This window comes from Heterocephalus glaber, unplaced genomic scaffold, assembly GCF_053883595.1.
Source record: "Heterocephalus glaber isolate CG9 unplaced genomic scaffold, H.glaber_assembly_v1.0 deba00001462, whole genome shotgun sequence".
Lineage (NCBI taxonomy): Eukaryota > Metazoa > Chordata > Mammalia > Rodentia > Bathyergidae > Heterocephalus > Heterocephalus glaber.
In genome coordinates, this window is record NW_028258309.1 from 594,492 (window position 1) to 621,761 (window position 27,270).

At 38.9% G+C, this 27,270-nt stretch overlaps 1 protein-coding gene and 2 pseudogenes across 1 annotated transcript; all 3 read right to left on the reverse strand.

Moving 5' to 3' along the window:
• Positions 1-728: 728 nt before the first annotated feature.
• Positions 729-1,376, reverse strand: LOC147826699 (melanoma-associated antigen 10-like). Its single transcript, XM_087180437.1, has one exon. The coding sequence runs from the start codon at positions 1,374-1,376 to the stop codon at positions 729-731; it is 648 nt and encodes a 215-aa protein (XP_087036563.1).
• A 2,981-nt stretch (positions 1,377-4,357) lies between these two features.
• Positions 4,358-5,712, reverse strand: LOC106008358 (olfactory receptor 2AJ1-like; annotated as a pseudogene).
• Positions 5,713-26,011: 20,299 nt separating this feature from the next.
• Positions 26,012-26,988, reverse strand: LOC147826700 (elongation factor 1-alpha 1 pseudogene; annotated as a pseudogene).
• Positions 26,989-27,270: the final 282 nt, after the last annotated feature.

The window sequence follows — 27,270 nt, forward strand, 5'->3', positions numbered from 1 at the left end:
TCTCCTATGATTCTTTTTTTTTTTTAGGTATGCAATAAACATAAGTTTAATGGTATAGATCAACAGGGGAAAAGAAATAAGCAGAAGTCAATAATTGATTTTCATCCTTATCATTTTTGTTAGGGTCCCTCTAACTTGATGTAAACTTACAATTTTCATGGAAATTCCTATTCCACTCCCATTGTATCATAAATAAATTGAATAATTTTTCTATTTGTATGATTAAACAGGAAAGACTATTACATTTCAATGGAAAAGGCACTACATTTGTGATCAATGTCACACAAAATCACTTTCCCATCAGAAAACACAAACATCGACATCACAAAACTAAAAATATATAGGAGATCAATACCATTCAATAGATATGCAAGCTACTTCAGTCTCCCCAAAAAGGACAAATACTTCAAAAAACCATAAAGAAAACCCCTGCCCATTTCCAGGTAACCCAAGTAGAAGAGACTGAAAGATGCTATGCATGTTATTTTACCTCTCCCCTGGCCCTTCACTACTTAGAAAACTGCCTGCTCTCCACAGAGACAGAAAATGGGCCTCATTTCTTCTCAGGGGAGAACAAATTCACTGACACCTTTGTGCAATATCCCTGTTTCTCAGGAACCCTGGCTCTATACCTAGTTCTGCTTCCAAAGCCTCTTCATATAGTTCTGTATAAGACTTGGGATCTGTTCCATTAAGATGGGGCATATGAACTAGGAGTATCATCTTGCTCATTTCAGCCTGAGCCCTTGGACCCCACAGGAACTCATAGTGAGCAGGATCACTGTTAAGATCTGCCAGTGCATCAGGTACTCTTCCCGTACTAAATCCTCAGTGATGAATTTCCAGGCTTCCTCAAAATGAATATGTTCAGACTGAGCTAGCATCTCCCATCTTTTCACTTTTTCAGTTAGGCCCTCCTCACTGATATAGTTGCCCTCTATGAAGATTAGAGACAGGATGAATATAATGATGTCAATTTTGAGAATGATTCTTTCATCATCAGCATCTAGTATCCCACTGTATGTAAGACTCAAAATGGTGACTACCTCATATGTATTGCCAGAGTGATTCACTTGCTTGATTTTAATGCCAAAGTCCAGATACATGGACTCACAGAGTTCCCAAAAGTTCAGAGGGAAGTTGTTATGGTAATCATGGGGCAGAACATGCAGCATATCTTTCATGGTGACCGGTTCCTTCTTTTGATACTTGTGGAGCAGAAATGGCACCAACTTACATAACTTGGCCTTTAGGAGCACATTTTGCAGGATGTGAGAGAAGTGTGCATCCTGCGAGGAGCTTGAACCCTCACAGGATTGACTCCTTTGACTGGAAGCCATGAGGACAGCAAGAACTTGTTGAGGATCAGAAGCCATCAAATCTCCAGTACTGGAAAATAGAGTGCTGAGCAACAGCAATTCAGCTGCTCCAAGAATCCAAACCCAGATTTTGAAAAATCACAACTGAGAATTCTCCACTGCACAGTGCAAGGCTAGCAACAGAGGCAGGGATTGATTATTTTCAGAGTCTCAACCTCGAACGTGGCCTTGTCTCTCACCCTCCTCTCCTATGGTTCTTGTTAAGGCTGAATCATGTAATATTTGTCTTTTTTAGTCTTAATTATTGAGGCCCTTTATTTGGTGTGGGCTGTGGATGAATCACAGAGGGTTTCTATGGGGAAGAAGACATCAGAGTCAACCATGTCAATGTCCATTTGAGTCACATTCATCAGCCACAGTGCTGTGCAAAGGCCTGGGGCTGAGGGACCCATGCTTGCCCCATAGGCCCCACACACTGGCATGGCCTGGGCCCTGGTACTTGGGGCTTAGTTCATCCTAAAGGAAGAGAGATGGGTATGGGACCTAATATGATGACAGTGTGTGTAAGTGAGAGTGCACACATGTATTTATGACAGTGTAACATTTTTGTCTTCAGCCTATGTGCAATTTTCACCAAATCATACAACTCCTTAATGAATAGCACATATTTTGAAAATATATTCTCAAAGTTCACTCATAATAGCAAAAAATAAAGAAAGAACATTAGAATACTTGATTCAGTAGAAAGAATAGAGAACATTTAACATTCTTTTTATTGCTTCTTTTTTTAGCCCTGTCTCAGTGGAGAGAAGTTCCAATATCTGTGCTAGGACCTGAATTCACTCTTAAAAGTCTGAATCTCAGCCACAGCCTAAGGACATGAGCCAAGTCTTTGATGCAAGACTTTCACTTGAGAAGGGGTTAGTGGGTGAATCAAGGATGTACATCCACCCAAGATCCATGGATGCCACAGGGCCAAGGTCACCAAGTGTCCTTCTGGCCCTGCTGTGACATTCAGTGAGGCACCAGTGGTCTCTTTGCAGGACTGGTCCTCAGGCCCATATTGGTCATTGTGTATGCTTGGGGAGTTGCACACCTGCTTCTCCATACTCCAGAGAGATCCTGCCTTCCTTCCTTCTACTGCTCTTGATGCAGTGCAGGGGATGGAACTCAGGACCTGTGCCAGCTGGGAAAGTGCTCCACCACTGAGCTGCACCCCAGTGCATTTTGTTGTTATTATTAAGATGATGATGATTTTAAATGTTGGGACAGGGACTTCTTAATTTTTGCAAAGTGGCTTAGAGCTCACAATCTTCCAACCTTAGCCCACCTGTGTCTGGAATGATAGGCATGTGCCACCAAGCCTGGCCCTGTCATTTGCTGTCAATATTATACTTTCTGTTAAATAGTAGATGAGTTTATACATATGTTTTCTCAAAGATGCCCAGTGATTCTGTTCCAAATTCCATTTTGATTCAGTTGAGAATGTACTAGGAGGCAGAGATGCTCAGTGCAGAATTTGATTATTGAGTGTAATCACCAAGTATCTCATTTTTTCTGCCAATGTGTTAAATTCTGTGATGTGAGGGAAATGTTTCAATAGCAGGCAGCCTATTTTTTTCTAAAGGTACTTCTCTGTTATCATACATTTCCTTTGGAGGGGAAAAGTGCACATCAGCAGTATTTCCATGGTTGTGCAACATTCTGGCTTATGTGATTCACATTGAGGGAGAGGGAATTGCCTTTGGCCACATACAAATCATATCATATAGTTAATAGGTAAGCAACAAATTTCCCCTTATTGTATTTTAACTTTTTATTGTATAATTTACAAAATAATACAAGTCCAAGTTTAAGAGATAAACAGCACAACTCATGTGATGGCTTAGGGTCTTGGACTGGAAAGGATATCAGCCTGTCAGGCTCACTGGCCACACCAAACTCAAGCTATTGATCTGTTCATTTGAAAAAAGTCCATCAAAGGTCACTGTTTTGCATGAACCTTTTACAGACCCCCAAAACGGTCTCTAGCATGCTAACCTGGTCTGGAGAAGTGATTATTTGCAGGCTCCTTCAGTGCAGTGGTTGGAGGTCCGGTGCTCTCCTCATGCCCTCCCTCTGCCCTCCTCCCCCAGGCTCTAGGGGAGTGAGCAGCACATCCAGAACTCACTGCCCAGGCTAAGGGCCTTCCCCACAGTGCAGATTGGCTAGAGGAAGTGGTGGGTGAGTGAGCAGCTGGACTCCCAAAATAAGGGGCAGAGACCTTGCCTAAGCCAAACACTCACACCGGGTGGGCAGGAGTGGGAAATGGCACAAAGGCAGGGATGTGCCTGTGTCAGAAGTTACCTCCTCAGGGTGATGGCTTCCATGTGAGAGTAGGCTCTGAGGGAGCTTTGGAGCAGAGCTCTGGGTCAGAGCAGAGGTAGATGAGCCTGCAGTGCGTGTTCTGAAACATCCACTCATATTTCATAATGTGACACTCAATCCACATCTCATTGTTCATCTTCCCAAATCAAATTATTCATCCTGCCTTAGAGTTCTTAATAATGTACTTCCTTAGGATTAATCTATGTTAATGATACATGGAAAATATAAATTTGAATTTTCTCTATACTAGTGTAAGGAGCTCTATTTTGTTTTAGTTTGAAGCCTAACCCATAAGTTTAATATTTTCACTAAAAATTAGGTATTATATACCTATTTATATTTCTTTGGTCAATCAGAAAAACTCAATATATGAAAATAATGATGTAATCTTGATTTGAACTTGTGGATTTAAACAGCTCATTATAAAATTTGAAAAAAGTACTGTTTCACAACAATGCAGAGAAATATATATATTTCCTTGAACAATGAGTGCATGGTATGTGTTTAAACATACTTCTTTTAAATTCTTACAATTTCATTATAAGAAAATTCAAAGCATTTTTTATATTACTGCTTCTAAGTACTGGATGATTGTAATTCATGTGATACAAGGATATATATTATGAGGCCTATGCATTCAAAATCTACTACATGTTGCACCATTACTATGATCTGTCACCATTCTCAAACATACATTTTATTTCTCAAACTGGAGTGGCATAACTGTCATTTCCTTTCCAGAAAATTAATAACAGATATATTATAGGCATTACATATGGATATAAAGAGAATTGGGAATTCAAACATTTTTCCTTCCTATTTTTTATACAGAAGACTACTTTTGAGCAAGTTTTTCATGGCCTTCAGAACATCTTTATTCCTGAAGCTATAGATGACAGAGTTGAGGGTGGGTGTGAGTATGGTGTAGAATATGGAGTGGAACTTATCCTGGCCTGGAGTGTGGTAGGATTTGGGTCTCATGTATGTGAAAATAAAGGGCCCATAGTACATGACAACCACAACCGTGTGGAAGGAGCAGGTGGAAAAGGACTTTTTCTGGGCCTCTGAATATTTGGTCTGCAAGACTGTATGTAGAATTTTAACATAAGATACAGAGATCATGGAGAAAGGGATGAACAGGAAAATAATGCCACTTACATCAAGCCCTCATTCATAGTGTGACGTGTCCACACAGGACAACTTCAGCATGGCAGGAACTTCACAGAAAAAGTGATCAATTGCCCTAGAGTAACAGAAGGGAAAGTGGAGCACATAGGCTGTGTGCACTGTGAAGTTGAGGGTCCCAACCAGCCAGACCCCCATGGCCAGGAGCACTCTGACACTGCCATTCATGAGCATGGCATAGCAAAGGGGGTGGCAGATGGCCACATAGTGATCAGAGGACATGGCAGCTAGGAGAAGGCACTCACCACCTAGCAGGATGAGTGACAGGAAGACCTGGAATCCACAGTCTGCAAATGAGATAGTTCTGGTGCCAGACAGGAAGTTGGTGATCATTTGTGGGAAGATGTGCAAGATGTCCTGAAGGAGAGGTGACTGAGCAGAAAGTACACTGGCGAGTGGAGGCAGGAGTCCCTGCAGTTGAGGAGGATCAGGAGGGCTTTCACTGTGACAGTCAGAATGAAAAGGATGAGCAGAGAGGAGAAGAAGACCAGGCTGGTGTGGGAGGAAGAGAACAGTCCCAGAAGAATGAAATCAGTGCTGGAAGTCTGATTCTGAGGGATCATTTTGAATCCTCTATTTTTACCTTAAAAAAGAATAATCATAATGAATTAATTAGTTAGTTAAACAAGTGCTTGGCTGCTTAATTAAATTGAAATAATAAAAGTAATTAAGTGGCAATCACCTTTACATATGTCTACATAATAAATTGAAAGTTGGTTACGCGTCTTTTCTGATCAACACCAAGGGACTCTCAACCAGTGTTGTCAGCACGGATGCTCTAAAAGGTGGACAATTCCTTTTCTGAATCCAATGGTGACACTGATATGTTGACTGTGCTCCTGGTTCCACGCTGAGTCTCAGGTGTAGCTAATTTCATGTGCTTCACTCTGGCGCACCCTTTCGGGGGGCCTGGCCCACTCTCCTTTGTGAAGTTTCATTGCTCTCCCTCAGTCCCTGGCTCTCCTGGTCCACCTTACACTGATCGTTTTCCATATTTTCATGCCCAACTCTGTCCCACCTGGAGGAGCGCACAGTAAACTATGTGTTGTGGGTGTTGCCCTGATGTGCTCCTGCTCTCTGCTGTGGGTGAAATGCTGTGGGTGAAATGCTGTGGGAGACACTGCCTGGGGCACAGCCAGCCCAGCTTTTTCTGTCTCTCTCAGGAGTGCAACGTATGAGCTGGGGAATATGCTCATCTTATTGTATTTTCACTCATATGATACTTTTAGAAAGTAAAGTACATTATTTCTAAGATTCTTGATATGAATAAGTGGTAAAATAATACAACTTAGCCTAGCCTGTATATGCAATTTGAAACATCAGTCATATTTTAATCAGAGAAAATCAAAGGCTTGAGTCAGTCACAGCCAATAATCCATCTTTAGAAATGTTTTAGTTTTGCCTCTTTTATGATTTTAAAAATTGGATCATTTTTAAAAATTTTATATATGGCAACACAGTGTGAAAACTGCAATGACAAATTGCAAACTATTTGGCTCATAATCAATTAATTCAAAGGATGCAACTGTTTTATACCTTGAGACAAACTTCTTGATCTTATTGATGGGAATCCTTTGGACATACATGTTCAAATGGTAACCAACATGCTCTGGCCTGATATCCGTGCAAATGTTCCACCAAATTCACTCCTGGCTTGAAATAATTTTCTTCCTATAAAAAAGGTCATATCACAATATCTCCTCCAAAGAGAAATCAATCTTATGGTACCTTTTACTCTCCAGTGATCCTATGCTCAAGTTTTCATCATTTGTTTTGTTCTTAGTCGAGATTTATGAAATGCCCTATGTATCCACTAATTTTAACTTACTTACACTTACAATATTTTCCTTTCTCTTCAAAGTACTCATTACACAAATGAATAAAACAATCTATGTTTTATATTTTGATGGAAGATTCATGTAACTGCACATTCATGTGCTCAACATTTCTTTTCGGTCCTCCATTTTTTTCTGACTTTATAATTTTGACTGTAACATGTGAAAAGACAAAAATAACACTGTCAATTCTTCTCTGAAAAATTATTGTGACAGGTATTTTATATTGGATACCTGGAAAATATTAATTCCAATAATTTCAGTTATATTTTGTACTATGGGGAAGTAACTATTTTTTAAAAATTTTAAATATAAGCTATTGCTGGAGATTTATCTCAATGTTCCCATGCCTGCCTTGAAAATGCAACGTCCAGATTTCGATCCCTGGTACCAAAAAAATTAATTCAAGCTATTAATATTAATGATCCACTTGGTATCAATACTTTTAAGTTCTTTGAGAACATTTCAAATAGGGATATTTCCTGGGTTGGTAACCAACAGATGAAAACTAGCTGGCTATTGCCCATAGTTCTCTGACCTACATAGGAACTGCTTGGGATCTGTAGATGTTGAACACTGAATTGCCTTAAATGTAGATTTCATACAATCATGGACTTTATGGGGTGTTGTGGAGGGGGTACAGTATATATGTAACACTCTGCCTCACCTAGGATTGAGTGTGCTATTTTCTCATGTAATTACATTAAAAAAAGTAAACTAAGCAATTTATTTACTAATATTTAAAAAGAGAAATAAGACCCCAAATTTGGTAAAATGCAGCATTCTGGAATGAATTGATCTGAAATAAATTTGTATTATATCAAGTGCCTCATAATGCTTTAGAAATTAAAAGACAGAGTTGGGTCTGGGATTTAGCTCAGTGGTTCCACCACCTGCTTTGCAGTTCAAAATCCTGAGTTCAATCCTTAGTAGCAAATAAAAGATAGAGGGTTAATAACCGAACAGCCACACACACACATACACACACCACACACCACACACACACACACACACACACACACCAGAACCTGGTACTGGCAAGTACTCAGAGACAATGACTAAAATTTTTTCAATTATTACTATATTACCATGTATATTATTATAGTGTAATTATGATAGGTATTCTTTTTGGATTATTTAGATAGACATTTGAGCTATTATTGCTAACTAGGCAAGATAATTGAGGATATGATAGAATATAAGTGAATAAAATGGAATGAAATACACTTCTGTGGGTCAGAATTATGTAATGGACTCACACCCCACTAAGATCCATTGTTTGTGGAGCTCTCTGAGGGGAGGAGGACATGATGTATCCTGGGAAAAGGCAGAGTTAGGTTTCTCTCTCACATCCACACAGCTGTGTGTGAGAGGGCAGAGCCCTGCTCCTCCTACAGGAGGTGGTCACCCCATCTGCTCAATGGTTTCACATTTACCAGCCACTGACAGTTGTAATTAAGTATTCTGCCCCTGTGACTCTTTGCAGCACTCCGTATCATCTATAAAGTTGTGGTATCATGTATTGCCCCAGAGAAAAACTAGGGATTTAGCCCAGTGTCCCTGAAATGCCTTTCTGTCTTCAGAAGGTCCTTGCCAAGTCGAAGCAACACTCTAAGGGACTGGAGCTGGAATGGGGCATCTGCACCAGTGTTTCCTGACTTCCCCCAGGCAGGGGACTGGCAGGCTCGCCCCACCTGTAGGAAGGCTTTTCCTGTTTCTTGCACTGCTGTGCCTGTGAGGGGACACACAAACCTGTGATGCAAGTGATGCTTACATTAACCTGCACCAGCCTCCGTGAGGGTCCAGCTATGGGACAGGGCACTGCCATCCAGCAGGGCTCCACAGCACTTCCCAAATTCTCCAGCAATTTCCCTGTTTATCCCCTGCCTCTGGAGATTACCAGTCCAGCCATCTGCAATGGACATGCTGAGCTCTTGGGTGTTCCTGTCCTATCCTGTCCACCCTGCCACCACTGGGCCCCATCCTTTCCTGCAAGCCCTTCACTAGAACATCTTCTCATGGGACACTGGGAATTTTCTCCCATCTCCCTGTAACCTGCCCAGGACAGCAGGATTACAGGCCTAATGCATGCTGCCCCCATCTTCAGGCTGTCTGGTGTCTCAGGGTGAGGTCACTGCATCCCAGTGAGCTGCATCTGCCCAGTCAGAGCCCCAGTGGAGAGTGTCACCACCATGAGCCACAGCTGGGACCTGAAATAAAATCTCATGCTGGGTTTATCTTCTGTGCCCCTACCTGGCATGCAAGGTAATCTCCATATTCCTCCTCCATAAGTGCCTCTCCCCAGATTTCCCTCCCTGGCCAGTTCTCTGTGATTATGCACTGGGAATTTTAAAATTATGTCCTTTGAAGGAAGAAGAAGATGGCAAAAATTCAGCATTTTGCAGAAGGCTGGGGGTTGTGCAATATGGTGATTAGCAAGATATTTAACTTTTATTTCTGTACTTTTGCCTCAAAGACAAAGGTGCAGCAATGAGACAGTAAACCAGATAAGCATAAAAATAGTGCTGATTAATTTGCTTTATTCAGTGAAGGCCAGCAAGAATAAGATGAACTCAATCTAGAGTTAGTAGACACGAGGACATACAGCATTACAGAAAAAAGATATGTCTGCTGACACATTCAGCACATGCTGCCCACCATGCATTATAACTCAACACACTCAGACTCTAGGCTTCTGTGTGTGGAGTTTATGCAATGCACATGCATTCTAGAAGATGGAAAGATCCCGTGAACTCCTCTTCCCAGACACAACCTGAGATTAACTGTGTTGTCAGGGTGGGGAAGGAAAGGACTATGGAAGTGGCTGTGTGGGGAAGGGGCACTGAGTCACTAGCAGTGGGAAGATGTTTGGGAGACTGGAACCTGTCAAAGAAGATGGGCATGTTGTTTGCAAATACAGGTCAAATACACACCTGAGTTCATAAGAGCAGAAGATACTCAGGACATCTAATTGCAAAGCAGCTGTTTATCGATAGATAAATCTATAAATATAATATTGTATATGTTTATAGAAATATGAATCAACCTTAAAAGAAGAATTACCAGGGATAAAACTGCATCTAATTGTACTCTTCCTTTTATAGAAAATGTAAATTTTCAAACTAACTTCCACTAAATTTATAAGAACTTCAAGGCATCATGTTTTAAGAATCACTCACACAAACTTTCTATGTAAAATATGAATTCCTATCCTGTCTACATTTTCAATTTATAACTAATATGCACTCAGATCTCAGCATGCATTATTTCATAGTTAAGTTGCAAGAAGTCATGCTATTCATGTCACATATAATATGCAATGTCCTAGCATGACAATAATGAGAATTTTCCCTTCTTTTTTTCCCCCTACCCCTCACACTTCCTCTACTCTTTTAGAGCTTTTTCCCTACTTCACAATATCAATTATACATTTTGATCCTTGTTTACACTTTAAGTTTTTCACACCAGAGAAACTATTCAGTGTTTGCAAATGTGTGTCCTATTTGTTTCACTTAAGATTATGCCCTATATTGTGAAATAGGAAGAAAAGTTCTAAAGGAATAGGAGAAATGAAAGGGATAGGGGAAAGGAAAGAAGGGAAAAAAAATGTGAGAAAAAGGAAAAAAAATGGAAACAAATTATTTGTAAATAGGGAATGGTGGAGGGGGTGAAGAGAGGGCTGGGAATGAGGAAAAAATAACCCAGATATATCATATAAATGTGTAAGATCCCAATGTTGAACGTAACTGTATTGTATACCTAAAATGTACCAATAAATGAACTTTAAAAAAAAGTATGACCTTAATGTGCATCCATTTAGCTATAGGTTTCTCTAGCTTCTCATTATTTATGGCTGAGTAGTACTCCATTATATAGAAAAACCACAGTTTATTCAGTCTCCAGGTGATGGGGAACTGGGCTGTTTCCAAATTTTAACTATTACGATCTGTGCCACTATAAACATGGGTGAGCACACATCACTGTGGTATGAATCTTTTAATTCTTTTGGAAAGATACCCAGCAGAGGAATAGCTCTGCTATTAGTAGCTCTGTGGTATAAAATGGGACCTCCAATCCTAGTATTTTGATTTATCTTCATAGTGATTTCCTCAGTGGTTGCCCCAGTCTACACTTCCAACAACAGTGGAGAATAGTTCATTTCTTCCCACAACTCCACCAGCATTTATTATTGGTTTATTTCTTGATAGCAGCCACTCTTTTTGGGGTGAAGTGGGATCTCAAAATTGTTTTCATCTGCATCTTTCAAATAACCAGTGATGTTGAACATTTTTTCATATGTTTATTTGCTGCTTTTATTGAGAAGCGTCTGAGAAATGTCTGTTCATTTCAGATGCCAATTTTTGAATTGGGTCTTTAAATTTGGGGGGTCTGATTTTTTAAAATTATTGTATATTCTAGATAGTAGACCTTAGTCTGAGGAACAGCTGGTAAAAAATTTTCCAAATGGTAGATTGTCTATTAGCTCTGTTATTGGTTTCTCTTGCAGTGCAAAAGCTTTTTAATGAGATCCCAGTTGTTGTTTCTTTGTGCTAGTTCCCATGCTACTGAGAATTTATAAAGTCTTTTCCTACACCAATGTCTTCTACCTAACTTATTTTCCAGAAAGTTTAGGGCCTCTGTTTTAGTATTTTGATCTTTAATACACTTTGATTCTACTTTATTCACCCTGTACACCTTTTAATTTCTTGAACCCTGACTTTCCTGGTCCTCCATCCTGTTTTCATTTCACATTTTGCCTGTCTCATCCTACCTTCCATCATATTAAACAATAAATAGGAGTTAGGTCTATTTTTACTGTCATTCACTCCACCAGCATTTGTAGAATATCTTTGCCCTATTCACTAGTGAAGCCAAATTCTTAGAGCATTGCCTGTTTCATAAGAGTTGTTCAGTGCTATCGGTGCAATTAATGAACAGAATGAGTTGATCATGCTAAGGAGGATTTTCTTGTAAGCCTGTGAACCAGAGAGTACTGCTACTCTCTTCATGCTCTGGTCCTACTATAAAGAGTGAACAAAATTTTTCCTTATTTATTTATCTGTTGTACCACATATGTACACTGCATCCAAGACCTAGGTATCATAAGTCGTGTGCTAACTTGGATATGCATGTATACCAGTATGATGATTTTAACTCTTTTGAGATGTTACCTAGAAGGAGAAATAACTAGGCCAAATGAAACTTCAATTTTTAATATTTTGCAGAATCACTACATTGAACTTCAATAGTGGTTGTACTATTTTACATTCCCACCAACAATGTAGGAGAGTTCCTTTAAAATAAAAATTACCTGGAGGCATTCAAACATAAGTGGCTGCAACTTAAGGACATAATATTAAATGAAATAAGACAGACACATAAGCATAAATATCTGTGGTTCCTCTTATATGTGAAAAAAATATATATGGAAAGAAAGAGAGCAAAATAGAAGAGAGTTAAATAGGAAGTAGAAAGAAGTACAAATGATTCTCCAAATTATCTCTTCCATTTAAAAAATATTTCATATGCTAAATTATTTCATTTTTATTAGTTACTTTTAATTTACCACAAAGAAAGTGTTTTTACCTGGTCCCAGCACCCAGAAGGAAGCTCTCCACCTCCATCCCAGGAACCTAGGGCAGAGAAGCTCAGCTGGTCCCAGAACCCAGAAGGAAGTTCCCCCGCTGCTATCCCAGGCTCCTAGGGCAGAGAAGGTGAGCCACGTGAGCACCAGAAGCACCCCACCCTGTGGAAATGAGAAGACACATAAACAAGCCTCAAAAAAAGACTTCCAGATCACCCACAGCAACCCCAAAGGGAAACAAGATGGAACACTCTGATACTCAACCACCTGGACTCTCTGAACTGGCAACAAAACAGGATCTGGGAAAAAATGAAATCAGAAATAATTACCCAGATAACAGCAAAGATTTTGCTCATGGTGCAAGTCATGATTAATAAATTTAGAGAGGACACAGATAAAAAATTAGAGGAGCTGAGGAACATGATGGAATCCCAACATAAGAAGCAAATGGAATCCATAAAAGAGATACAAACAGATTTCCAAGAGATTAAAAATTCCATCGAAAGTCTGCGCAGCAGAATGAACCAATGTGAGGATAGAATTTCACATATAGAATTTAAGATTGCAATTAGTGACCAGGAAAAGAAAAATTGCCTTAAAATTGTAAGGGAACATGAGTAATCAATCCAGCAACTGCTAGATGATGCAAAGAAGAATAACATAAGACTGATTGGAGTCAATGAAGAAACAGGAGAGAGTGCAGATGACATAAAAATAAAAAAACTGTTCACAGAAGTGATGGCAGAAAACTTCCCAAGGAGGGGAAAAGAACTTGGCATACAGATAAGTGAGGCATATAGGACTCCAGGTGGCCTTAATCAAAAAAATCTGCACATAGGCGTATAATAGGATTCCAGAAATCCAACAGAAGAACAAAATTCTACAAGCAGTGAGAGAAAAGAAACAAATCACATACAAAGTAAAGCCCATCAGAATCACAGCAGACTTCTCAATGCAAACCCTCAAAGCGAGAAGAGCTTGGAGAGATGTATTTCAAGCCCTAAAGGAAAACAGCCTCCAACCTAGATTGATGTACCCTGCAAAACTATCTTTCAAAATTGATGGAGAAATAAGATACTTTTGTGATAAAGAGCACCTCAGGAACTTCATGAATACCAAACCAGGAGCCCACTGCAGACAGGCAGGTTTGCCCATGCCCTACCGAGGTCCCCAGTCATGCAGAATATGCCAAATCAGCCCACTGCACACAGGAAGGTCTGTGCACACCCTACCAAGGTCCTGAGTCACGCAGAAGACACTGAATCAGCCCGCTGCAGACAGGCAGCCACCTGGTTCCTCACAAAGACACAGAGGACACCAGACCACCAGACCAAGGTACTGAGTCCTGCTGTTCCTAGTCCAGAGGTAGGGGCTTCTGAGCCATGGTCCCACTGCTCCTGGTCCAGAGGAAGGGGCTTCTCGGCCACCATCCCACCCGCTGCTCCCAGCCCACAGGAAAGGGCTTTTGGGTCACCATCCCTACTGCTGCTCCCGGCCCCTGTCCCACCTCAGCCAGCTCAGAGGAAGTAATCCATGCAGGCGCTAACAGCCCTCCACCCCAGTCGAAATGAGAAAACACGAAATAAGTCTCAAAACCAGACTTCCAGATCACCTACAGCAACCTCAAAGAGAAATGAGATGGAACACTCTGATACTCAACCACCTGGACCCACTGAACTGGCAACAAAAGGGGATCTGGAAAAAATGAAATCAGAAATAATTTCTCAGATAACAGAAGAAATTGTGCCCCTAGTGCAAGACATGATTAATAAATCTAGAGAGGAGCTCAGGAACATGATGGAATCCCAACATAAGAAATAAATGGAATCCATAAAACACATGCAAATAGATTTCCATGACATGAAAAACTCCATTGAAAGTCTACCCAGCAGAATGAGCCAATGTGAGGACAGAATTTCAGATAGAGAAGATAAGATTGCAATTAGTGACCAGGAAAAGAAAAATTGCTTCAAAATTGTAAGGGAACATGAGAAATCAATCCAGCAGCTGCTAGATGATGCAAAGAAGAATAACATAAGACTGATTGGCCTCAATGAAGAAACAGGAGAGAGTGAAGATGACATAAAAAAACTCTTCACAAAAATAATGGCAGAAAACTTCCAAAGCAGGGGAAAAGAGCTTGACATACAAATAAGTGAGGCATATAGGACTCCAAATAGCCTTGATCAAAAATAATCTACACATAGGCATATAATTGTTAAGATTCCAGAAACCCAACAGAAGAACAAAGTTCTCCAAGCAGTCAGAGAAAAGAAACAAATCACATACAAAGGAAAGCCCATCAGAATCACAGAAGACTTCTCAACACAAACCATCAAGGCAAGAAGAACTTGGAGTGACATATTCCAAGCCCTAAAAGAAAACAGCCTCCAACCCAGATTGATGTACCCTGCAAAACTATCTTTCAAAATGAATGGAGAAATAAGATACTTTCATGACAAAGAGCACCTTAGGAACTTTGTGAATACTAAAACAGCACTCCAAAGAATTTTGCACAATATCCTAGGAACAGACATTGAGGATCACAACCCCAGGAAGCAAAGCAGAATGAACCCATCTGGCATGACAAGAAATTAAATGTAAAGGGGGAGAACCCAACAAAAAGAAAAAGTCATGGCAATGACAAGTCAATGCATTTCAGTTATAACCATCAATATTAATGGTCTCAATTCACCAATCAAAAGAAATAGACTGGCAGAATGGGTCAAGAAGCAAATTCCAACAATGTGCTGCATACAAGAAAAACACTTAATTCAAAAGGAAACTCATGGACTGAAAGTTAAAGGGTTGAAAACAATACTCCATGTGACAGGAACCTGAAAAAAACCAGGAGTAGCTATCCTCTTGGCAGATCAAGTAGACTTCAAACCAACACTGATTAAGAGAGATGAAGGACACTACATCCTTGTAAAGGGAAGAATCCAAGAGAAAGAGATGACAATCATAAATATCTATGCACCAAACACTAGTGCACCCAACTATATAAAACAAATATGGGCAAGAAAAGTCATTTATGCACTACTACAAATGTAGTGGGGGACCTCAACACCCCACTGTCACAAATAGATAGATCAACTAGACTAAAAATAAGTAATGAAATACTAGAACTCAATCGAACTCTTGAACAAATGAACTTAACAGATGTTTATAGAGTCTTTCACCCCACAAAATCAGAATACACATTCTTCTCAGCTGCACATGAGTCATTCTCCAAAATAGACCACATACTCACACATAGAACATGTTTAAGTAAGTGCAAAGGAATTGAAGTTATCCCCTGTATACTATCAGACCATGGTGCAATGAAATTGGAGATCTATAGCAAAAGAAACTCAAAAAATTTCATAAACATGTGGAAATTGAACAACACACTTCTGAATAACCAATGGGTCATAGAGGAAATTAAAGAAGAAATCAGAAAGTTCCTTCAGTTAAATGACAATGACAATACAACATATCGGAATCTATGGGACACAATGAAAGCAGTCTTATGAGGGAAATTCACAGCAGTGAATACGCATATTAGGAAAACAGAATAAGCCCCATTGAACAACCTCATGCTGAACCTCAAGCTTCTAGAAAAAGAAGAGGAGGACAACCCCAAAGCTCATACAAGGGAGGAAATTACAAAGATCAGAGGAGAAATCAATGCAATGGAGACTAAGAGAATGATACAAAAAATCAATGAAGCCAAGAGTTGGTTCTTCGAAAGAATCAACAAAATTGACAAACCTTTAGCCAACCTTGTCAGAAAAAGGAAAGAAAAGGCCCAAATCCATGCAATTAGGAATGAAAAGGGTGAAATTACAACAGACCCAGCAGAAATCCAGAGGATCATCAATACCTACTTCCAGAACCTATACGCCAATAAGATGGAAAACACAGAAGAAATGGACAGATTCCTAGATACATATGAATTACCAAAGTTGAACGAAGAAGACCTAATAATTCTGAACAACCCAATATCAACCAATGAAATTGAAAATGTAATTCAAAACTTATCAACTAAGAAAAGCCCGGGCCCTGATGGCTTCACTGCTGAATTCTACAAGACATTTAGAGAGGAACTGCTACCACTACTGTTTAAACTCTTCAATGAAATTGAAAGGGAAGCAATATTCCCAAATTCATTCATGGAAGCAAGCATCATCTTGATCTCCAAAGCAGAGAAAGACCCAACCGAAAAGGAGAACTATAGGCCAATCTCACTAATGAACATAGATGCAAAAATCCTTAATAAGATACTGGCAAACAGAATGCAGAAGATCATCAAGAAGATCATACACCCTGATCAAGTGGGATTCATCCCAGGGATGCAGGGATGGTTCAATATATGAAAATCAATCAATGTATTACACTATATCAATAGAGCCAAGGACAAAAACCATATGATTATCTCGATAGATGCAGAAACAGCATTTGACAAAATGCAGCATGCATTTATGATAAAAACCCTACAAAAAATTGGAATAGATGGTCTCTACCTCAAACTGATAGAAGCCATCTATGAAAAACCAACAGCCAATATCATACTAAATGGTCAAAAACTGAAATCCTTCACACTAAAATCAGGAACAAGACAAGAATGTCCACTATCACCACTCTTGTTCAGTATAGTTCTGGAAACATTAGCCATGGCAATTAGACAAGAGAAAGAATTAAAACGAATAAAGATAGGTAATGAAGAAGTCAAATTGTTATTATTTGCAGATGACATGATACTCTATATAGAAGACCCCAAGAACTCCATCAAAAGTCTTCCAGACTTAATAACCAAATTCAGTCAGGTAGCTGGTTACAAGGTCAACACATAAAAGTCAATAGCTTTCCTCTACACCAATGACAGACTCACTGAGAGAGAAATAGGGCAAATAATTCCTTTCACAATAGCATCCAAAAACTGAAATACCTAGGAATGAAAGAAATCAAAGACCTCTTCTCTGAAAACTATGGCACTCTGAAAAGAGAGATTGAAGATGATATCAGAAAATGGACAGACATCCCCTGCTCCTGGGTAGGAAGGATTAATAGAGTGAAAATGGCCATACTTCCAAAACTGCTATATAGACTTAATGCAATTCCAATTGAGATCCCAGCAGCATACTTCATAGACCTTGAGAAAACAATCCAAAAATTGATTTGGAACAAGAAGAGACCCAGAATAGCAAAAGCAATTCTAGGTAACAGAGACATGGCAGTGGGTATCACAATCCCCAACCTGCAACTATACTACAAAGCTACTGTGATAAAAACAGCATGGTAATTGCAAAGAAACAGACTTGAGGACCAGTGGAACAGATTAGAAGATGCAGAAACAACTCCAGACACACTCAGCCATCTCATCTTTGACAAAAGAGCCAAACACCCTCACTAGAGGAAAGAGCCTCTTTAATAAATGGTGCTGGAAAAATTGGGCTTCAACTTGCCAAAGATTAAAACTAGAACTGTATCTCTCACCATGCACCAAACTAAAATCAAAATGGATTAAAGATCTAAATATTAAAATCGAAACTCTGAACCAGTTGGAACAGAGGTTTGGTAGAATTCTTGAAGACATCGGTGTAGGAAAAGATTTTATGAACAAAACCTCAGTTGCCCGTGAACTAGCACAAACAATCAACAAATGGGATCTCTTCTTATTAAAAGGCTTCTGCACAGCAAGAGAAACCACCAGCAGAGTGAAGAGACAACCCACAATGTGGGAAAAATTCTTCACCTGCTCTTCCTCAGACAAAGGTCTACTATCTCGAATCTATAAAGAACTTAAAAAGATCAGGCCTCCCATATTTAAAGACCCAATCCAAAAATAGTCATCTAAAATGAACAGACATTTCTCACACAAAGAAGTAGAAATAGCAAATAAATACACGAAAAAAATGTTCAACATCACTGGTCATTCGAGAGATGCAAATGAAAACAACCCTGAGATTCCACTTCACTCCAGAAAGAATGGCTGCTATCATGAAATCAACCAATGATAAATGATGGCTGGGCTTTGGGGAAAGAGTAACCCTGCTCCAGTGCTGGTGGGAGTGTAGACTGGTGCAAACACTGTGGAAATCAGTATGGAGATACCTCAAAGAACTAGGACTGGAAGTCCCATTTGACCCCGCTATTCCACTCCTGGGGATCTTCCCCAAAGAATTAAAAGAATCATACCACAGTGATATATGTGCACCCATGTTCATAGCAGCACAGTTTGTAATAGCTAAAACTTGGAAACAGCCCAAATACCCATCAACTGGAGACTGGATAAAGAAAATGTGGGGTTTTTTATAAAATGGAATACTACTCAGCCATAAAAAATGAGAAATTAGAGACATTTGTAGCTAAGTGGATGCACATTGAGGCGATACTCTTAAGCGAAATAAATAGGACACATGCGTAAATACCAAATAGTTTCTCTGGTGTGAGAAACTGAAAGTGTAAATAAGGACTAAATGTATAATAGGTCATGTGAAATAGGAAGAAAAGGGGCAAAGGGGAAGGAAGTGGGAGGGCTAGGGGAAAGGAGAGAAGGGAATGGGATTAATATGAGTAAATGGAAAAATAGGAACAAAATCTTTGTAAATAGGGAGGACTGGAGGGGTTGAAGGGAGGGTTGGGCATGGGTGAAAAATAAGAACCAAGAGAGACTATGTAAAGGTGCAAATTTCCAATGATGAATGTCATTATATTTTATACCTAAAATGTACCAATGATTAGAATGAATAATCAAAAATGTAAAATAGGAAGAAAAGGTCCAAAGCGGTAGGGGTATTGGGAGGGGCAGGGGAATGGAAAGAAGGGAAAGGAAAAATGATGAGAAATGGAAAAAATGGAAATAAAGTCTTTGTAAATAGGGAAGGGTGGAGGGCGTGAAGGGAGGGCTACGAATGGGGAAAAGAGAAGAACCAAGATGCATTATGTAAAGGTACAATTCCCAATAAGAAATGTAATTGTGCTATATACCTACAATGTACCAATAAAAGAATTTAATACAAAAAAAAAAAACCAAACCGGCACTCCAAAAAATTTTAGACAATGCCCTAGGAAAAGACAATGAGGATCACAACCCCAGGGAACCCCGCAGAATGAATCCATTGGGCATGACAAATTAAACACAAAGGGGGAGAATCCAACAAAAAGAAAAAGTCATGACAAGGCTTTGAAAACTTTTAACTTCATCTCCCTAATGAGTGTATAATTCAATCTTATTATTGTACTGATTAGTATTTTTCTGATTCTAGAGTTGCACTCCATTCCTTGTGCTATGCTGGCTATTTATCATCTTCTTATGTCTACATTTTAATTGGATTGTCTATTAATGAGCTCTACGAATTCTTTATATATTCTAGTCATAGGTTATATGCATTGTAAATATGGTCTGTTTAAGGACTACTTTTCATTTTAATGATGTCATTTAAAGTTCTAAATTTTGATGGAATCTCATTTATCAATTTTTTTCTTTTATACATCATGTTTTTTGTATCTTAGGTAGTTCTTGCTTACCCTAAATTCATAAATATTAATATTAATATATATAATTTCTTCTTAAAGTTTTATACATTTAGGCTTTCTTATTTAGGTTCATAGATCCCTTCAAGCTGTTTTCATGTATGGAAAAAAAGGGTTGAGGTTAATTTTTTACATACAGATACCAGGTATTCTAGTGCCATTTGCTGAAAACACTATCTCTTCCTCAGCTCTTGAATTGAGTTTATATTCTATAAAATGCTAATGTTAAATAATCTTTCAAAACTCAGTGGACCATATATGCAAGGTTCTATTTCCAGATTCTCTGTTTTTTTCAAATAATCTATATGTCTTTCCTTACACCAACACTGCCTTGATTACTGTAGCTTTAGAAGAAGTCTTAAAATTAGGTACTAAATTTCTTCCAACACTGTTTTTGTTTTTGTTTTTGTTTTTACTTTTAACTTTTCTAGGTCCTTAGTACTCCTTCATACCTTTTAAATTTCAATATCCAATTCCTCCTTTATAGCAAGTATAAACAGACCTGAATTTTTATATATACCTTGTGTTTTCTAATCCTGCTAAATTCAAGTACAAGTTCTAGGGGCTCCTAGGGATTTCTTAATATTTTCTCTGTAGATGATCATTTCATCTGCATATAAAGATCTTGCTTCTGCCATGCCAATCCTATCCTAGTTGTGTCATTTTATTGCCAGATTATTTTGGTGGGGACTAGGTTTCAAAGTTTAATGGAAAGAAAAAGAGTAAGCATATCTGCCCTTGTTCCCCACCTTAAGGAGAAAGTATTGTATCTTCTCCATTCATATAAGGCATTCTCACTGGAAGTATGGAGTACATGTCTTTAATGTGTTGAGAAGGTTTTGTTCTACTTCTAGTCTCCTGATAGCTTTTGCCATGAACAGCTATGGAATTTAGTCCAATACTTTTACTCCAACTAGTGACAGGATCATATGGCTTTTTCCTTTCCTCTGTTAAAATGATGACTTTTGGGGGTGGATCTTCCAATGCTGAACCAACACTGCCATCCCTATAGCAAAACCACTTTCTACATCCTGCCAGATCTGACTTCTAATAGTTTGTTTTGTTAAACAAATTTCTATCTATGTTCATACATTTTTCTTCTATTATCTTTATCCAGTTTTAGGATTAGCATAATGTTGAGTCCCTAAAATGAGGGGAGAAGTGTTCCTTCTTTTTTCTGCTTTAATTGTTTGATATAATTTATCAGTTAAAATGTTTATGAGCCTGCTGTTGTCATATAGGTAGGTTTTCAAGCTAGGAATATACTTTCTTTAATAGGTGCTATTCAAATTTTATATTTCCTCCAGAGTTAGTTTCATTAATTTGTCTTCCAAGGTACTTCTTAGAAGTTGTCAAATTTATTTCGAAAAAAGATTTTTGTAATATGCTTTCTATATCCTTTTAAATTCTGTAAAATCTGTGGTAATATCTCCTAGATCTTAATGTTGTAATTTAAAAAATGTATAACTGATATTGTGTAACAGGAAGAAAAGGTCTAAAAGAGCAGGGGAATTGGGAGGGATAGGGGAAGGGAAAAAAGGTAAAGGGAAAAAAAAGAAGAGGAAAAAAATGGAAACAAGGTCTTTGCAAATAGGGAAGGGTGGAGGGGGTGAAGGCAGGGCAAGGGAAGGGGAAAGAAAATAAGAACCAAGAGACTCATGTAATGGTACAAGATCCCAGTGATGAATGTAACTGTATTTTATACCTAAAATGTACCAATAAAGTTAATAGGAAAAAAAAGAAAGTATTTTTATTTTGTCTATTATTTTTTGTGAGACAGAATCTTATTTGTCTATGTCTTATATTCTAAAGAACTACTTTGAAGATTATGATACATAGTGTATTATCTATTGTTATCTTCTTATTTTGCCATGAAGTTTTGTTTTGTTTTATTTTATTTATAAAATAAAAATTTTAAAGTAAATATATATTGCAGAGAAGGAGTTTAATTTTCTAACGAAATTTTTCAAATCTAAACTTTTAGAAACTGACATGTAGGAATTCTAAGAAATTGAAAATGATAAGTGATAAAGTGTCATAAAATGTTTATAGATTAAACACGTTTATACATTAAACATGTTTATATATAAGAAATCATGTATATTTAATCAAAACAATAATACATCTTTAAGAAAATATTTAAATATTTTTCTATCTTACAGAAATTGAACTATAATGCCTTAATCATTTTTGTGGAGAATCCTAATTTTTCATATTACTAATACCTATATAGTGGTGTATTAAATGTTTACTCCTACTTTTTTACTATGATGTCTGCCTTTATACATATATATAAATTTACATGCATGCACATATTCACAGATAAATGATTATATGTAAAATATAGTAATCTAGAGTTCTGTCTTTCCATATCTGCTCTTGTTATGAAAATTAATAAAAACTATTGGACAATTTTTAGCAGTGATTCACAAATTTGACTATAATAAATTTCAATTTCACTTTTTGTGAAATTTATGTGCAGATTATATTACTGAAATACGTAAATGCCTCATAGTTAGTTTGTATTTCAGGTGTGTAAATGTGATTCTTCACTGTGAAGCTCAATCCTATCTTGTCCTGCATGTTAGCCATGGTTTGCTCTGGGCTTCAGAGTTTGAAGCGCAGCACCTGAATGTGGTGCAGACTCTTCCAAGTGCACCGCATCTGGCCCACAGCTATGGTCTGTGTGATCATAGACACAGATGGAGAGTTAGGGGCATGGTGCCTCATGTAACCTGGTGAACATATGTGAATTTTCAAAATTAATGAAAATGACTGTCAACTCTAATGCAACCATATTTTACTCAAAGTTGTTAACTTTCCCTTGCTCACTGGAACTGTTATCACTCTGGTTTTTCTTTTTCAATAAATTATTTACTTTATTGCAGTCATTGTGGTTTGTTTAGTAATGAATTACCAATTTTTACACAATCTCTGACCCATAGTAAGTTTCATTAAATTCTTATTATAGAAACAATTCATTTACTCTTATGGGCACAGGTAAACCAGCAATTCAAGTATTCTTCAATTTTGTCATTTGAGGCTAATTAGAGAACTTGCTTTCCCATAATTTTGCTTTAACTTTTTAAAGAGTCCTTTGAATGCATGATTTTTGAGAAGTACTTATAGATTCAAAGAGTCTCTCCATGTCTTTATATTTAAGTAAAGTTTCAGAATTTGGAAGAAACACTCGGTTCAGTCTAAAACTATTCCAGTGTACATTATTATCCATGTAAACTGTTTATTTGAGCTTAAAATAGCCATTTTATTTTAGGGAAACAAGCCTTTGATGGTGGAGTAAGAATTATACATCAGAGAACAACAATGTACTATTTTCAAACATAAATTTTGAACCAATAGCACACCAATTCCTAGGCTAGACACCTATCATTACATCTGTTATATCGCATTCCATGTAGACTACTTTAAACAAAGCCATGACTATATTCTTCACTATCATGGCAACTCAGTGTTTGAACTCTGTTTTTTGTGTTACATTCCAATGTACCTGAAAGATAGTTCCATCACCAAATATTTCAAATCAGTTGGTCACAAGGCAGTAAGTACGATACTTGAAATTTTTATGAAAGGTCTTACAATGTTGTAAAGCAACATTACATTGACAAGTGTAGTTCATTTCATACTAAGAAAGTTTAATATGATGAAACTGAGTGGAACACAATCATTTTGTCTATGTGTGTACTATGTCATTCAAATGACTGTATGTGATTAAATATTAGTGCATGTGTATGAGAGGCAGAGACAGACACAGAGAGACAGAGACAGGGAGGTAAGAGGGAGGGAGGTTTTCAATATTTGTGTTTGTGTGTGTATTTGTGTTTGTGTGTGTGAGAGACAGAGATGGAGAAACAGAAACAGAGAGAGACAGAGATATATAGAGACAGAGAGAGACATAGGGAGGAAAGAGGGAGGGGGGTTTTGACTTAGGCTCTCTCATTACTTAGCAATCAGTCCCGCTGGTTTGTTCAGGCAGCCACATTGTTTCTCACTGTTTGATACCTGTGGATGAAATGACACAGGACATAATGTATCTGTTCCACTCAGGGAATCAAACTGTCCCAACTAGGATGGTGCAAATGCTGCATTAACCATCAGCCCTACTTCAAATCAAGCCCTAGCTGTAGACACAGCCACACCCTCACCTCCTAGTGCACCCCTTAACCACGGCCTGCACACACCCCAAATCTGTCAATCATTTGATAGTTATGTGAGTGCTTAAAACATTCTACATATTTATTAACTTAGTCATAATTACACAATTATACTAGAGGCATCTCCTCCTAAGAATAACTCATACAAAATATGCCTTTAGTAAGGGACCCTTGTTCACTAATATCATTTCAACTGCACACTAAAAGTATTTATTCGCTCTTCTATGATCATAGTAAAATAAACACTTTTAACTGTAAGACAAGCAAAAGATAAAAAAGCATAAAATTGACTTTTGTAAATGATTTGCTTCAAAAATGTTGAATATGAGACTACTGGAGAATAGCACATTTACCTGAATATTTTATATTATATAAGAATCTATTTAGTTTCTGAATTTTCAATAAAACTTCAATATCAATGAATTATATGGTATAATCACTATAAGTTCTGTCATAAAAATTTCAAGTATTAGACTTATTGGGATAGTCAGCAAATGACAAAAAAAGTTATTTTTACTAGTAATCCATTCAGCAACACTTCAGAGAAGTGAAGAGAAGCATGAGAGAAGCAGAAATTGTACACAGAATGGACATAATATGTGTAGAATAAGGTCAGTATTTTTAAGTAATTGAAATGATATATAGTATAATCGATATGATCAGTGTCTAGCCTAGGAATTGGTGAATTATACCCTCAAATTTTATGTTTAAAAATTATCTATTTCTTACTTCTTTGATAAAAGATAAACACTTTTTATACAGCATAATATACAGAAAACATATTCTCTGTCTCCTCTGTACACAAAATACTGATCAATTACAAATTATACCTGAAAAGAATTTCTATTAAGCAATGACAAACAGTCTTGCATTGGACCAGGGCAACAGCAGACTCTGCCTGAGGGCTGCTCTCCGATGAGACAAATGCAGCACTGTGTTCCAGAGAGAGCCCAGACCTGCATACAGTGAGTCCGTGGAACAGAGCTCCACAGAGCCTGCTGGTGCTGTTAGTCTTTCTGCAGCTGCCCTGCTTGGCTTCATATCTCTGAATTCTCAGAACATGGAATTAAGCCTTTGTGTACCAGGGAGGAGAGAAGGTAGAGGAAGGAGGAAGAAAGAGTAGAGGAAGACTGGGAAAGGAGACTCAGGCTAGGACCAAATAAAACTGAGTAATGCAAAGTGTAACTTAGGGGGTGGACTGAAAATACCTTCTGGAGGATTTCAGCAAGAGGGGCCCTCAGGGCTCCTTTGAACTTTCTGCTGTGCCTGCTGCTGTGACCTGGCACCCAGGGTTCCCAGAATAGCAGCACCCAGCCCCACAAAGCTGCCCTGGGCTCTCCACCCAATGTGACCTCTCCAGCGAGCTCCACACAAGATGGACTATGGCTGTGTCAACATTGTCCTACCAGGCTCCATACCTTCAGACACCTGCACCTGAGCCCCTTCACTGCTGCTGCCCTGTGAGTCCCCAGGAGTGGGGAGCCTCAGGGGACATCTGCTGAGACCCAGGCTGGGGACAGGGTCTGAGGGTTAGGGAGCAGCAGGGAAAGGAGGAAGGAGGCACCACCTGCTGAAATCCCCTGGGCTGTGGCTTCTGGGAACAGCAATTCCACCTTTACCTAGGGCAGCAGGAGCAGAGGGAACCAGGGTGTCCTGAGAAGAGGCCAGAAGGAGTCACTTCTGCCTGAGGCCCTGGGCCACACAGGAGCCTGGGTGTCACAGGGGAGGAGACAGACTCTGGCTCAGCCTTGGGTGAGAGAGTAAGATCAGGAAGAAGCATCTGTTGTCTGGGACATAGATAAAAAAATAAAACCACTTCCCTGCACACTTCTGCCTCATGTCCTCCTCCTCCTCCTTTTATTTTTATTAAACACTATTTTAATGGTTCTCAAAATTCTGTGACAGATTTTTGGTCAAGTTTTTTCTGTTAAAAAGTGTTGATTTTAAAAACTATTAACTTAAAACTGCCCCCCCACACACATACACAAAACCAAACGGACCACAAATCATTCTCCTTTCCTTCTGAAGGTTTTAGGGTGCAGTGTCATCATGAACCAGTCTTTCACTATTAAAATTAAATTTCCAATTGGAGACACAGCTCTGTCCACTGTTCAGTCTCTGATGAAGCCTGGGGTGGCAGGGCAGGGATAATATTCCTTTAGCCTTCTGAGCTCTCCAGGCAGACCTGGTGACCTGGCCAGCTCCCCCAGCCTTCTTGTCCACTGCTTTGATGACACCACAGCAACTCTCTGTCTCATATTGTGAAGAGTGAAATGACCCAGAGGAGGAGAGAAGCTCTGGACATTCATGGGCTGTCCTGGAACCCTGTCAATGACAGCAGCATCAGCAGATTTTAAGAATTTGAACCCTTCTTCCATCTTCTTACCAGACTTGTGGTCAATCTTTTCTCTCAGCTCAGCAAACTTACAAGCAATATGAACTGTGGCAATCCAGCACAGGCACAGCCAGCACCGACCTGACCTGGATGGCTCAGTAAAATCCCCCAACAGGGAAATCAGCTGCTTCCATGGCTGGGTCATTTTTGCTGTCACCTGCAATGTTGCTGCCATGAACATCTTTGGCAGACACGTTCTTGACATTGGAATCCTCATTGTCCCCAGGAAGAGCTTCACCAAATGCTTCATGGTGCATTTCAACAGACTTTATGACAGCTGGGACACTGACTGGAGCAGAGGTGACACCATGCTGGGTTTGAGAACACCAATATCCACTCGGCCCACAGGGATGGTATGGATACCATCCATGTTGTGGACCTCCTGGAGGGGAACCGCAGAGGCCTGTCAGTTGGACAACTGTGGCAGGATGCAGCCCTAAGCTTCAAGCAGTGTGGTTTCATTGGCATTGCCATCTTTATGAACGACGTTCCACCCTGTGAAGCAAGACACATTAGCACTTGGCTCCAGCACACTGTCACCATTCCAACCAGAAATTGCTACAAAAGCTACTGGGTCAGGGTGGTAACCAATTTTCATAAGAATTAAAAGCATGCCTAGAAACCATTCATTGTCCACCTCCCCCTGACATGGACCAGGCACCTCATGTTACAATATCCTGCACATAGGAATGTACAGTTTGGTAGAGTCAAGATGAGGCCCGGCTAGAGTCACAGGGTAGTGAGACTCAGCTGCATTTCCAAAGAAACTGAGGACTGCAGCGCTGTCTCCTATCTGTGCTTCCTTACAGTGTCTCCTCCAGACTCTTCTACTTCTTCTATCACAGGAGAATGGGAACAGTTCCCCCAAAACGCTGTGAAGAAAGGGAAACCTTGG